This window comes from Dasypus novemcinctus, chromosome 13 (genome assembly GCF_030445035.2).
Source record: "Dasypus novemcinctus isolate mDasNov1 chromosome 13, mDasNov1.1.hap2, whole genome shotgun sequence".
Taxonomy (NCBI): Eukaryota; Metazoa; Chordata; class Mammalia; order Cingulata; family Dasypodidae; genus Dasypus; species Dasypus novemcinctus.
The window spans coordinates 65,518,348-65,532,639 of NC_080685.1; the positions used below are offsets into that span (position 1 = coordinate 65,518,348).

General features: G+C 36.5%; 1 protein-coding gene across 2 annotated transcripts in view; it reads right to left on the reverse strand.

Annotated features, from left to right (window-relative positions):
• EDEM3 (ER degradation enhancing alpha-mannosidase like protein 3) overlaps positions 1–14,292 on the reverse strand; it is an 83,563-nt gene that overhangs the window by 14,283 nt on the left and 54,988 nt on the right. The window contains exons 14-18 of one of the 2 annotated variants that reach the window (XM_058274855.2): positions 12,251–12,416; positions 10,907–11,061; positions 9,866–10,019; positions 7,646–7,837; positions 5,533–5,698 (exon numbers count right to left, since the gene is read on the reverse strand). In XM_058274855.2, coding sequence (XP_058130838.1) covers positions 5,533–5,698; positions 7,646–7,837; positions 9,866–10,019; positions 10,907–11,061; positions 12,251–12,416 — 833 coding nt within the window. Of the gene's footprint in view, positions 1–5,532; positions 5,699–7,645; positions 7,838–9,865; positions 10,023–10,906; positions 11,062–12,250; positions 12,417–14,292 lie in introns of both variants that reach the window. The other variant, XM_058274854.2, reaches the window with a different exon arrangement.

Genomic DNA, 14,292 nt, shown 5'->3' on the forward strand with positions numbered 1-14,292 from the left:
AGAAAATGAATATAGGAAACATAAAAACATTCCTCCATTAAAAAGATCTATCTACCAATATTTATTGTTTTTACCTATTGATGGCACAGTAACCTGAACTGTTACATCACAAAATATAATTCTAATTTTATGCACTGAGAACCATAAAAACAAACATACTTTTTAGATCCACTAATTATACTCCTAGAAATTTATCCTAAGGAAATAATTCAAAAGCAGTAAAAAGGCACCAGTATCAGGCATATGTGATTATTTAACAACTTTTCTTCTTTCTCCCTTGGCTGTCTCCATTCCCTTCTCCATTATTACTCCCCAAACAAGCCACTAAAAACTTTGAAGGAGTGTGTTCTTTAAGACAAATCTGATCTATGCAGGTTATGCTGCAGTGTGTGTTCTGTCAGCACACCACGCCGTTTCCTTGACTGAAGACATTTCCCAGATTTCTCAGCCAATCTAAAAGAATGGGCTGCTTCTTCAGTGGCCTTATTCTTTGTGGTTTCTTTCTGAACTCTATATTAAAAATGTATCTGTCCCCTGAAAAACAAACAAAAAGTAGCAAAAAATTCTTTGCCTAAAGTTTACTAGAGTGCTATTTATAAGTGTGAACAACTATAACCCATTATAGAAGTAAATGATAACAAACTGATGGCACACATACAAAAACATGATGAATATAATATTAAGTGAAAATTAGTAGAACACAAATTTCATGATTATGACTAAAAATTTCATATTAAAAAGTCAAATGGAAAAACTCAAAGACTTGGATTACAGTGATATAACTGAAATTTTTTTATTGTTTATGATTTCCTCTAATGGCATTATATTATTTTACAAAACTACAAACTGATGTTTTTTTTTTTATATAATGTTCGCAAAGAATAATTATAACTATAGTGGTTTTTCCTCTAAAAGCTGAATTAAACAGTATTGCTATTTTACACTGGCTAAATAACAGTATTAGGACTGATAAATTCTTTTACTGGAAATGCCAATCATGGCCACCCCCAATTTCATAAGCTAGGCTCCTTGAAGAATCTGTCTGACCCATCTCAGAGCACTTGCTCTCATAGGCCATGCTAAATGGAGAATGACCCACCTCTTAGCAACATTGTTTAGACAAAGGACGGCCACCTGAACCAAAATGAGAAACCAGTCTCTCTGGGGAACCTGGAACTGGCACACAGAAAGACTGTTTCAGTTAAGTATGGATACTGGACCAGTTAAGTGACAGACTCAGGGCTGAGTCCGCAATTTTGGAATGGCTGTTTTGGAAGCAATGAGCAAAGGAGGAGCAGGCTGTTGCGCAGCTGGAGAATGAAGCAGAATTGCAAAGAGAAGCAGAGAACAGAGTACACAAGGGTGGGGGGCAGGGGGGGAGAGAGGGGGACAGGGAGAGAGAGAGGTGAACACTGTTAGCTATCATGGTTCTTGATGAATTTTAGTTCCTACTTCTACTTCCAGGAAAGACCTAATTGCATTATCTCCCTTCTTAAATCAGCTTAAGTAAATTACTGGCTCTTATAGCCAAATGACCTCTAAGTTAATTTTCCTTCTAGTACTTAGAATAAAAAACAACCAAGTCCAAATTTTCTCATTTATATACAATTAAAACCACTAAAAAAGAAAACAGAACACTTTATCCGAAACAAAAAAAACCTAGGAGAAAAGTCACAATATTAGAAAGTTTTCCTTCGAAATTAAATTTTTGAGAATAAGGATCATTGCCTCTTAGCCATAGAATCCAGTATAGGACTCTGCACTTACTCAGCTCCTAAAGAAAACATTTGACTTGACAAATCTTGTATACTGGTGGATAACATGAGGATTAGACTTCAGTGAAAGGGAAAATCTAAAATATTCCACTAAGAAGGATCTAAGAAAAAATGTTGATGCCTATAGTCCAGGTTTTATTTTTTTTTATATTTTTATGCTTATATTTTAAAGTCTCAGTAAGTAAGAGATGTTCAAAATGATACTGATGGCACGATCTTAAATTCTTGAATAAAACATAATCTCAGTGTGGAAAATAACCAAGGATAAAGAGGATGATTTAAGTTAGGAGGTCAGCAAACTTTTTCTTTAATTGGCCTGAAAATAAAAAACTTGGGTTTTGGGGGCCAAACGTTCACTCGTTCACTGTGGCAATGACTCAGCCTCACCAGTATAGCTCAAAAGCAGTCACAGACAACAAGTAAACAATGCAGTATGGCTGCATTCCAATAAAACTCTTATTACAAAAACAGACAGTGAGCTGGATTTGACCCACAAGCTGTAATCTGCCATCCGCTGATTGAAGTTATTAAACAGAATTTCTCATAATACTTAACTAATGAAACTTACGTACTCTTTCAATCAACACTGGAGTGCCCATATGGGATAAGTAAAAGGAATAGTAAATAATCTTTCATTGGAATAAGTTCTAATATTTCACTTTACATGCCTTAATTTATATTTATCCTAAACTCACAAAGGAAATTCACCATAAATTTTTTTAAATCAAAATGGATTTTCCCTATGTCTTCAGGTCTTCCAGTTCTTATTGAATGTAAATGCCTATTATTTAAAGCAGAGAAAATTTATATTTCCTGATAATCATGACCTGTTTATCATGATTTGGTGAATTTCTTTTTTTCTCTAAGAAATATGAAAAAGAAAGTTCATCCTAGTAGACATCATGTTGAATGAAATAAGTATGGTATGAGCTCCATTATATAAAATAACTAACCCGTGTGGAGCCAGCCCATGCGCAGTGCTGATGCGTGCAAGGAGTGCCATGCCACGCAGGGGTGTCCCCTGTGTAGGGGAGCCCCACGCGCAAGGAGTGCGCCCCGTAATGAGAGCTGTCCAGCGCGAAAGAAAGTGCAGCCTGCCCAGGAATGGTGCCGCACACACGGAAAGCTGACACAACAAGATGACACAACAAAAAGAAACACAGATTCCGGTGCTGCTGACAACAGAAGCGGATAAAGAAGATGCAGCATGGTAATGTTTGGATATACTCATAGTGGCAAAAATTAAAAACCACAGCAGGGGGGGTACTGGGTTCCTGGCCAGAGGTGCTATGTCATGGTCCCTAGGGGAGCAGCAACAGTCTCCCAGGTGCAGCGGCGGGGACCGGGAGGAAGTGAGGGTTCAACAGTGAGCCCCTGACACTAATGACTATGCTTGTGAGCTGATAAGCCTAAAATAAGAACAAGGCCTAGAGCAGCATTGTGCCTGGGAATTTCCTCCTGTCAGCCTTCATGTTACTCAAATGTGGCCAGTCTCGAAGCCAAACTCAGCATGTAAATGCAATGCCTTCCCCCCAGCGTGGGACATGACACCCAGGGATGAGCCTCCCTGGCACCGAGGGACCACTATCAACCACCAACTGATGATGCAACTGGAAAATGACCTTATACGGAAGGTTCAATGCGGATCAGCAGAATATCCCTGTCTACATAAAATAACATGACTTTAAAATGCTGTTTGACCTAATGTAAGGGGGAAATGGAAAGGAGAAATGAGTTTATACGGCTACGAGTCTCTAAAAAAAGAGTCTGGAGGCTGTCAGAAGGATTGCCCTTATGCACAACTGAGCAGAGTCTGAGAGACAGATAAAGCAGATACAACCCCCAGGTATTGGTTCCTTTGAGGGCTAAAGAGACCCATGGGAGTTATGGTCATGGCCGATGGGGTTAACTACCAGGTCAGATGGACCCTCTTTGGAAATGGTGTTTATGTGTGATGAATCTGGACTCAGATGGGATCTCTCTTCATAAGACTTTCATGCTAATGTGCTGGAGGTGCAGTTAGTGTTGGGGTTTAAGATATATTTAGGGGATTTGAATCTCTGGACTGACAATGTGATAGCCAGGTCCTGAGCCTCAACAGACTCCAGCACCTACAATCTGATTTATTGGACTCACCACACTCAGCTAAGATGGAGTTGAAGAAGGACAACCACCACCACACCATGGAGCCTAGAGTGATTACAACTGAAAGTGGGAGGATTGCATCCAGCATCCAGGTGGAATCTGAGCCTCCTCTTGACATAGAGGTGCAATGGACACAACCAATCCAATGTCCACATAGAAAAGGTGGCAATGGATTGGGAAAAGTGGACATGGTGGCTGATGGGTATGGGGAAAGGCAGGAAGAGATGAGAGGTGGAGGCGTCTTTGGGACATGGAGCTGCCCTGGATGGTGCTTCAGGGGCAATCACCGGACACTGTAAATCCTCACAGGGCCCACTGGATGGAATGGGGGAGAGTATGGGCCATGATGTGGACCATTGACCATGAGGTGCAGAGGTGCCCAAAGATGTACTTACCAAATGCAATGGATATGTCATGATGATGGGAATGAGTGTTGCTGGGTGGGGGGAGAGGTGGGGTGGGGGTGGTGGGGTTGAATGGGACCTCATATATATATATATATATATATATTTTAATGTAATATTATTACAAAGTCAATAAAAAATAATAATAAATTTAAATGAAAAAAAAAAAAGAAGATGCAGCAAATAGACACAGAGAACAGATAACCAGGGGGGAGGGAAGGGGAGAGAAATAAATAAATAAGTCTTCTAAAAAATAAAATAAAATAACTAGAACATGCAGTCTCATAGGGACAGAATACAGGGGGTTGGAGATGAGGAGTTAATGCTAAAAGGTACAAAGCTTCTGTCTGGGGTATTGCAAAAATGCTGGTATTAGATGGTGGTAATGGTAATACAATTAATGTAATTTAACACCTAATTGCATACTTGGAAGTGGTTATTAAATGGGAATTATATAGTATAGATGATCCCACAGTAAAAATATTTTTAAAAGAAAAGCCCATTGGTTGAAATATGGTAAAATGATTTGAAGGTAATTTGCAGTTTTAGCACTAAAGGCCCCAAGGGAATAAAAGTCTGCTATCAACTAGTGTTTATACCAATATGTCAGCTACCATGCTAAGAAATTTTACATATATTATTTTTAAACCCTACAACCATGTAAAAGATATTACCATTTTCAAAAGAGATTTAAAAAATATTCTACTGAATAATCGGCTAAAGAAACTGAAGTTTGCCCAAGGTCACAGAGCAATTCTATAGCAGAGGCATGAGCTGCACACTGATACATCTGACTCCAAAGCCTACAGCTTGTGGGGGAATGGATACTTTCCATGGCTCCCCACTGGAGGAGGGAGAGTGTAATTCCTGCCCTCAGGGGCTTTTGGATCTCATGGGCACATTTTCTGATGCATGGTATTGGGTGTTTTTACTTCTCTACCCCCCACCCCCAGACCCTACCACCCCACTCTCTCACCTAGTTTCAAATATTTTACTGGCATTAACATACAGAACCTTAATCTAGTCTTTCAAAAAAGATATCAGATACATAGAAATTAATAGAGAATCATTGAATTACCTATCCTTGATACTGTCTAGGTAAAGTAAAAATAGTATGATAAATCCTTTGATAAAACTTTAGAAAAGGAAAGATCCAAAAAAAAAATTATATCTGTCTAGTTAACACAATGACATGGAGCATATCTTACCAATAACAATGCCTCCAATGGCTCCAGCATTCTGGATGTTGCGTGCCTTTTCTGCAAACATGCACTGTCCTCTTTGTATCAAAGCAATTTTCCCCATCACTGCCTCAGGGTTAGTAAGCTCTGAACAACCATTGTATGGTTTACTGCTTGCAACAAATCCTCTTGTCTGTCAAAAAGAAAACTAACTTAAATATTATTTTAATTTCTCAAATCGCTATCTAGTTATATTAAAACCTCAATATCCAGAGCTTTAGGGAACTAGAACTCATTTCTTTTCTAATGATAATGCATCTTATATGTAGCATAAATTTTTATTTATTTAAGTATACCATTCATACATGAACATGCATAAATAGTAAGTGTAAAGATTGTGAACTTACAAAATAAATATGCATAACATCATACAAGGGTCTCATGTATCATCCCTCCACCAACACTGCATTATTGTGAAATATTTGTTGCAAACTATGCAAGAGTATCCTCAAAATATTTCTACTAACTATAGTCCCTATCTTACATTTGTATTTTTCCCCCAACCCACCCTATTTTATAAAATATATTTTTCTTATAGAAGTTGTGAACTTAAATAACAATCATGCACATGTGTTGAATTCCCATACAATACCCCTTAACCAACACATACCATGATGGAACATTTGTTACAGATTATGAGACAATATCAGACTATTACCACAAGTACAGTCCATAGCATACATTTGGCACACTTTTTCCACATCCCCCATTATCAACACAGTACATCTTTGGCATTGATGCAAGAATATTATAGTATTGCTGTTAACCACAATTGCAGTTTTCCCATTTATTTTTTAGAGCAATTGTAGGTTTATAGAAAAATCATGCAGAAAGTACAGAGTTTCCAAATGCTAACCCTAGGAACCTTTCTTTTTTTTTTAAGATTTCTTTATTTATTTCTCTCCCCTTCCCTCCTCCCCACCTCAACCCCGCCTGCCTGCCCCGGTTGTCTGTTCTCTGTGTCTATTTGCTGTGTTTTTTTCTTTGTCCGCTTCTGTTGTTGTCAGCAGCACAGGAATCTGTGTCTCTTTTGTTGTGTCAGCTCTGCTCTCCGTGTGGGCGGCGCCATTCTTAAGCAGGCTGCACTTTCTTTCGCGCTGGGCGGCTCTCCTTATGGGGCGCACTCCTTGCGCGTGGGGCTCCCCTACGCGGGCGACACCCCTGCACGGCAGGGAACTCCTTGCACGCCATCAGCACTGCTCATGGGCCAGCTGCACACGGGTCAAGGAGGCCCGGGGTTTGAACCGCAGACCTCCCATGTGGTAGACGGACGCCCTAACCACTGGGCCAAGTCCGCTTCCCTAGGAACCATTTTTAAACCATCATCTGTGACTAGAAAATTTTTGAAAGAGGGAAAAAAATGGATTTAGCATACATAAAAACTGCAAGCAGTTCTTCTTCTTAGAAAAATTAAATCCACCAGAGAATTGTTTTTTAAAGAAGTTAGTGTAAACATGTTAAATATTTCTCTCTCTCCCAGAATGTAAACTCCATGCAGGCATGGATCTTCAAAATACAGGCTAAAAAAATAAGTACAATTAGGGGTAATAGAGTAGAAAGCATATCGGCTTTAGATTATGTGGATATTTGGATTCTGGTCCCAGCTCTACAATTAATTAGAAGGATTAATTGTGAATTGTTCAGCTTGTAGGTCTTTGTCTCCTATGTTGTAACCAAAAGAATGGGTTGTTAGCTTAATGTTATTCATAATTTACTCAGGTCCCATGCTCTCCACAGCCACTTGAGCCAGAGTACTTTTGTGTTTAGGTGTTTCCTATATTAAGTTTCTGAGTTAGATTTCTGTTTGAAGAAAGGTTCTAGTAGTTGTCAGAAAGTCTGAAAACCATTTTAAAGTCAATTAAAGGTACTAAATTAGAGAAGACACCAAGAAACTGGATAGTATCTGAAAGATATTCTAAATAAAATTCTATAAGCAAATTTTACATAAATTTACTTTAATCTACCTAAATCAATTTTCAGGTTTCTTAAATAATGTAAAACTATTAGAGAAGAGACCAAAAAAACATGTAATATTTAACAATATTTCAAATTCAATTTCAACATGAATAGGTGAACCCACCTCTTTATGTTTAGACAGATCCAGCCCAAACTGAGCTGGCCCAGCAGTCAATACTACCCTGCCAAAAAATGGGTGGGAAACAATTTGAACAGCTCGTGGAGGTAGCTGCTGTTCTTTTTGTTGCTGACTTGATAATTCAATCATCTCCTGCATGAACCTCAACCCATCTTCAGCATCAATTGAACTTGCAGCCTACAAAAAAAAAAAGATTAATTTATCCTTCCTTTCTAGGAATTTTCAACAATTTTTTATTTTCTGAATATTATTGTATCTATATAGCCTTCTACTCTAAAATTTCTCCTTTTGGTTTAGGTCTCTACCAAATATTTACAATATTATTTATCCTCAAAAACATAACATTCAGAAATTATACTTTCTGAAAACAACTGTGACTTTCATCATCTTTGTTTCTGTAAACCACCTTTGATAGGAATTGACCAATGGACTTCTACCAAACACTCAAATGCTCAGTTTGTTTTGTCTACTGGCTTTCCCTTTTAAGAAACAAGTCTCATAACTTACCCATACTTTCTCCCCTTGAAATTACAAACTAACAACCAGATTAAATTCAACTAAAAAAAATAGTTATCAGGCATCTATTATATCCTCACACTTGTCCAGGCACTAGGGAGACAGTCCTTTACTTTAAGAAGTCTGTATCTAGAGAAGACAGACATGTAAAATTAGCTATGATAAAATTCCTCAAGAGGGAAAATGGAATAGGAGCATTTTCCATTGACTGATTCTGCCTGTGTGGATATGGGAAAGACTGAGAATGATATTTGAACTAGATCTTAAAGGAGGAAAGCTGAAGAGTGCCTAATTAAAATAGAAAAAGAGGATGGATTCCTAACACTTTATAGAAAAATCAACAGGACAGGTATTAGAAGACAGGGAGGAGTTAAAGACTATCCTGAGATGGCTAGCTTTAATGACAGAGAATAATGATATTGTTTACTGAGATGGAGAGCACAAGAAGGAGAGAGAGGCTGAAGCAGAAGAAGTATGGAAGGAAGAGATAATTCAGGTTTGGACATATTTAAGATTGAGATGCAGCAATCTGTTTAATTGAACAGAGAAATTAAAGTTGCATGTAGGATTCAGGGCTACATATATAATAAAATATGTGTACAAACAGGATAGCTGAGCTTGTGCTTGCAGAAGTAGATTACGCTGTCAAACAAGAGTAGAGAGGAAAGGGTATGATCCAGATTCTTTGGTAAGGCCCACCTATACTTAGTAGTTGTGCCAAGGAAGGAGAGCTACAAAGAAAACTACAAAGCAATGAAGTAGAAAAGATAATCACTAGGATGCCCTGGAATTGGTGGAATGCCCTGTAAACCAAGAAAGGGCCATGTTTTAAGAAGAAGACATTCAACAGTTTCAGAAAAGTTAAATCATATAAAGATTAAGAGGTCTCTGGATGGTAATTATGTCACTGATGGCCTAAATGAAAGCAATTCCATTAGAGATGCCACTCCCACTACGGGGGACTGAGGATGAGTCAAACATATAGAAGCAAGCAGAATACTCTTTAATGAAAGATATGGCAAGAATAAACAGGAGATAGAAATCTGAGGAGATACTGTTGTGGGAAGGCTGAATATGAAATTAAGGGATACCTGAATATGGTCCCAGGCTGAAGGAATATTTAGCAAACTATGTCATTTTCTGAGACTCATTGTGCTGATAAGGTAAATAATTTAAAGGTATTATATTAGGAAAACTTTTTACGTAAAAATCAATAAAGATTTTCCCCAAAAGTTATGTTATCTTTTCTAGGCATAGACAAATAAATTCAAATTTTGATTTCTATGATGAATAAAATACTTAGATTCAGTAGCTCTTTGAAAACTACAATAATGTAAAATACAGAGATAAAAATATTAAAGCTGATGATTAGTTTTCAAAATCATGTTCTAATTAAAGTAATAGTAGAAAGATGATTGAGAAACAGAAAACAGATTTGATTTCTGTATTTCTATGATATTAGCTTAAGCAAATTTCCCAACTTATCCATGATTTAGTTAAACTGATTTATACTTATGAAGGGGTTGAATTACATGGCTTTCCAAGATATTTTCAGTCCTAAAATTCTGATTCTCAAACTCTAACACATTAAAAGTTTTTAGAAAGTCAAATGCCATTATTTAATTAAAACTAAGGAAACTAAAAAGGGTAGAGAAGAGATGGTATCTAATTAGTATAGCAATGTCTTACTTGGATTGCATGTTGGACCAGTTGGACTCTCCCATCTTTGAGGTGAATCAAACTCACACCCATCTTCTTCAGGATTTCTAAATGCTCAGGGTTAGTGGCCATAAAATCTCTGGCTCTCAGAGGTGGTTTAGCGCCACTCCTGAAACTCTCCTCTCTGCTAAAAGTAATATTAGGAATGGTGAAAAACATAAGCCAAATTAAAAATGTTAAATATTTGCAAAATTGCTAGTTTTCAAACTAGTGAAACTGGAATAACTGGAAATAACTATTTCCTACATATAATTTAGGTTATTAAGTGGTACAGCTTTCGAACTCAGTATTCTACACAGTTACAAAAGTATTATAGTGCCTATACGGCAGTATTAGTCCACATTATAACTATATGAAGGTACAGAACAGGTTGGTTTGGGGGTTTGTTACTACTGACTTTTTCTCTAAAAATAGATTTTTCTCTCAATATTTGAAGAGCAAAACAATATATCAGTGAATGATAATGTTCACTTAAAATATATTTTTTTAAATTTTGCTGCAATGGCCTTTCTAATATTAACTATTTGGAAATGAAATTAAAATGAACTTATTAAGTCCCAAAATTTTATTTAACCACCAGGAGTAAGTACTCCCTCAAAACACAAAATCAAACCAAACAAAAAACTGTATTTCCACGATCAATAAACTACAGACATAGGGAAAAGTATTTTCTACACAAACAAGACATGGAAATATTTGATGAAAACTATTTTACGTAAAAATGAGCTATGGAATTTAAAACCTGTTATATGCTACCCATTGACCATTATTACTTAGTTCTTTAAAACAAAAGATACATTGAAAATGTTCATAATAATAAAAAGGACATTACTGCAGAATAAGCTGTACACCTAACTTTAATAATTTTTATTTTAATCAGTGAGAACCATGGACCTCAGTATTTTTGGTCTAAGTGAATGTCTCCCTGGCCATTGTTTTATGTTCCTTGAGTTCTCTGTCATTTACAAGAATTAACTTTGATTTTAACAAATATAAAATAATATAGCTTACACTCTGATGATGCCTCTAGGACAGCTTTTATCCACCACATTTTTCAAGGGTTCACGAATGCTCTGAGCATACAAGGGGTCATTAGGGAAAAGAATCTGAGTATTCGGACAAGTCCAATCAAAATTACTGTCATCTAATTCTGTATAATCTGAAGTCTGTAATATAAAAGAAATTCATGCAAATAAATTATTTTACTTAACATTATGGTTTGTTAAAAGGAAGCATTTAAAAGAATGCAAATATATTTAAAAAGCTAAATAAGAAAATATCAAATGTACTTTTCTTCTTACCATATTTATATTTATTGAGTTCTAGTTATGAAGTATTTTCACTTTTAAAAAAAAGCTATCAAACACATAGATGTTGCCTCTTCTGTCACTTTTCCTGAACCTGTGATTGGTGCTAGGGATGGTCCACACTCAGGAGACCTGAATCTCTGGACTGCCCATGTGCCAGCTGGGCCCTGAGCCTCAGCAGAGTGGCAACTCCTACTCTCTGGTTTCTTGGTCTTCCCCAGGTCAGCTAACAGGGTGGTGAAGATGGTCAACCACCACCCCAGGGAATCAAGAATGCCTACAACTGTAAGCAGAGGAATTGCATCCATCATCCATGTGGAATCTAAGCCCCTTCTTGAGCTAGAGGTGGAGAGGACCTCACCATCCCAGGGTCCACAGAATGGAGGAATAATATATGGACTAGAGTGGACTTACGATATTCTACTATGAAACTACTGTGACCAGTAATAGAAGAAATTTTAGCATCGAGGTGGAGAAAGTGGCCACAGTAGTTGCTGAGGGCAGGGAGAGGGTAGAAGAGATGTGATGTGGGGGCATTTTTGGGATTTTGAGTTGTCCTTAATGATACTGTAGGGTCAGATGCTGGACTTTATATATCCTGCCATAACCTACTGAATGTACTGGGGGAGAGTGCAAACCACAGGGTAAACTATTATCTGTATAGTGCAGCAGTGCTCCAAAATGTGTTCACCAAGTGTGATGAGTGTGCCACAATGATAAGGGAGGTTGTTGGTGTGGGAGGAGAGGGGTGGGGGGTGGGGAGGATACGGGAACCTCTTATATTTTTTAATGTAACATTTTTTGTGTGATGTATCTATCTTCAAAAAATTACAATTTACAAAAACGATGTGGTGGGGTATGGGGAGTGGGTTATATGGGAATCTCTAATGTTTTTTTTTTTTGCCTTTTTAATGTAACATTCCTTGTGATCTATTAAGTTTAATTTTAAAAAAAGAAGAAAAAGCAAAAAAAAACAAACCAAAACAAAAAACACATAGATGTTAAAAAAAAAAGACAGTAAGACACTTAATTCAAAAACATAACGCACTGTGTTCTTCTTAGAGATACTTTGATTTGTAGTTGAGAGCCAAAGAGGTAACAGATGAGCTTCTGTTGTAAAGATGTAATCTTCTATGTCAAAAATAATGTCTTCTTTATCCGCAAATAACAGGTAAAGATATTTAAACATTTCAGCCAAGAAGAAAGAATCCATTCTAAAATATAAGGTCAGAAATAAATCTAAGAACAAAAGCAGCCAAATGCCAACTATCTGAAAGCCATATTTTTCTATAGAAAATCAACAGAAGGAAGGTAACACTGATGAATTTTATTACTGAGAACTCTTAGGAATCTTCAATTAATGTGAAACAAACATGATAAAGTCATACAATTTTAATGGAGCTTATTATGCAACCATTTTAACTGATACACAAGTGATTTCCTTTATTTTTAAAATATTATGTGAAAAAAGTACTACATAAAGTCACACATGCACCATGATTTTAACTTAGAAAATAGTTACATACCTGTCAGGAAAATAGGGAGAAATAAAGGGATAAATATATATATGACTTTACAAAACAATTTAATGTTATAATGTTTAATATGTTAAAGAAAAGTTTTAATAAAATTAAAAATTGCAGGAAAAGAGCATAGCCACTACATCTAACTTGTGTTGCATCTAATTTGAGTTATAGTAACACCAAATTTAATTTACTACCTCCCAGGGCATGCTAGGTTTAGCCAGTAATAAATAACTTGTGATTTACTGGATAGGTTGCATGGTTTCATACCTCTGGCCAAGCACAATTCCTGGCACACAGTAGGCACTCAATAAATGTTTATTAAATTGAATGCAAAGTTAAACAGCATTACTAAAGAATGAGCTGAAGAGGCCATGGAACACAGTGGTAAAGAATATAGGCTTTGGAAACAGGAAAATCTTCCACTAACTAGCTGTGTGAATGTGGGGATATTATATGAGGACTATGAGTTTCAGTTTAATCTTCTGTAAAAGGGATATAATAATAATTACACTCATAAAATTGGTTATAAAGACTAAATGAGATACCATATATCAACTGTTTAGTTTAGCACCTGGCACATAATAGGAGCCCAAAAAATATCAGCTATCAGTATTATTCCATTACATAAATGTCTTTATTTTTGGTACAAAAACTCACCTGTAGTGTTTTATTTTTGGAACAAAACTCACCTGTTAATGTTTCAAAACTTTTTTGGCTATTTTGGATGTTAATCTTTTTAGAATGGACAAAATAGTTCCCTGCCAACAGTGCAATGCACTTATCATACTTTAACCTTTTCTGGAAGACTGACAGTTATTATGAGCAATTGTTATCTTGAGAATTGCAGTCTGATGAGCAGGATGTTGGTTTTTGGCAAATTCTGGAAGTGATTATGAAACAGATGATTTGCAAACACTTAGAAATGAATAGAGATATGGTAAGATCACTCAGTATGAGTTGGGTAACGCTAGCAATTGGGTAGCATAGGATCTAATTTGTATTTTAAAACCAATACCATATACACAAATGCACACACAATGGCCTTAAAAACATCTGAAAGCCTGCTTATCAAATTGCTAACAGTGTTATCTTAGGGAGGGCAGGTAGGGGTGAGGGTCCCAGGAAAGATTTTCATATTTTTGTGCTGTTTGAATTCTTTTCAGTGATTATTAGGAATATATAGATATTTCCATTTTGAAAATTGTATGTGTTTGCATGTGGTGAGCCAGAGGACAGTGCTAGCAGATCTGCTAAGAGTTTGTGGCTGAAAGCTCTTGAGTGCCATGCCATGAAACACTGGTCATGGGCCTATCCAAAATTCTTCCCAACGATTCAGATGAAAAATTTACAAGGTCAGTTTATCCAAACTACAGAGTAGTCAAAACTGGTAATTTAGCTAATACATTAGATGACAGAGATGAGATTCAAGTTCTCTTTTTTCATTTAGAAACAGAAAAAGAATCAATAAGGTGTAATTTAACTAATAAATATGAAACTCTAAATTTACATTAAAAAAACAAAAACAAAAAATACCCCAGCAGCTCAAGAGCAGGATGGAGAATAC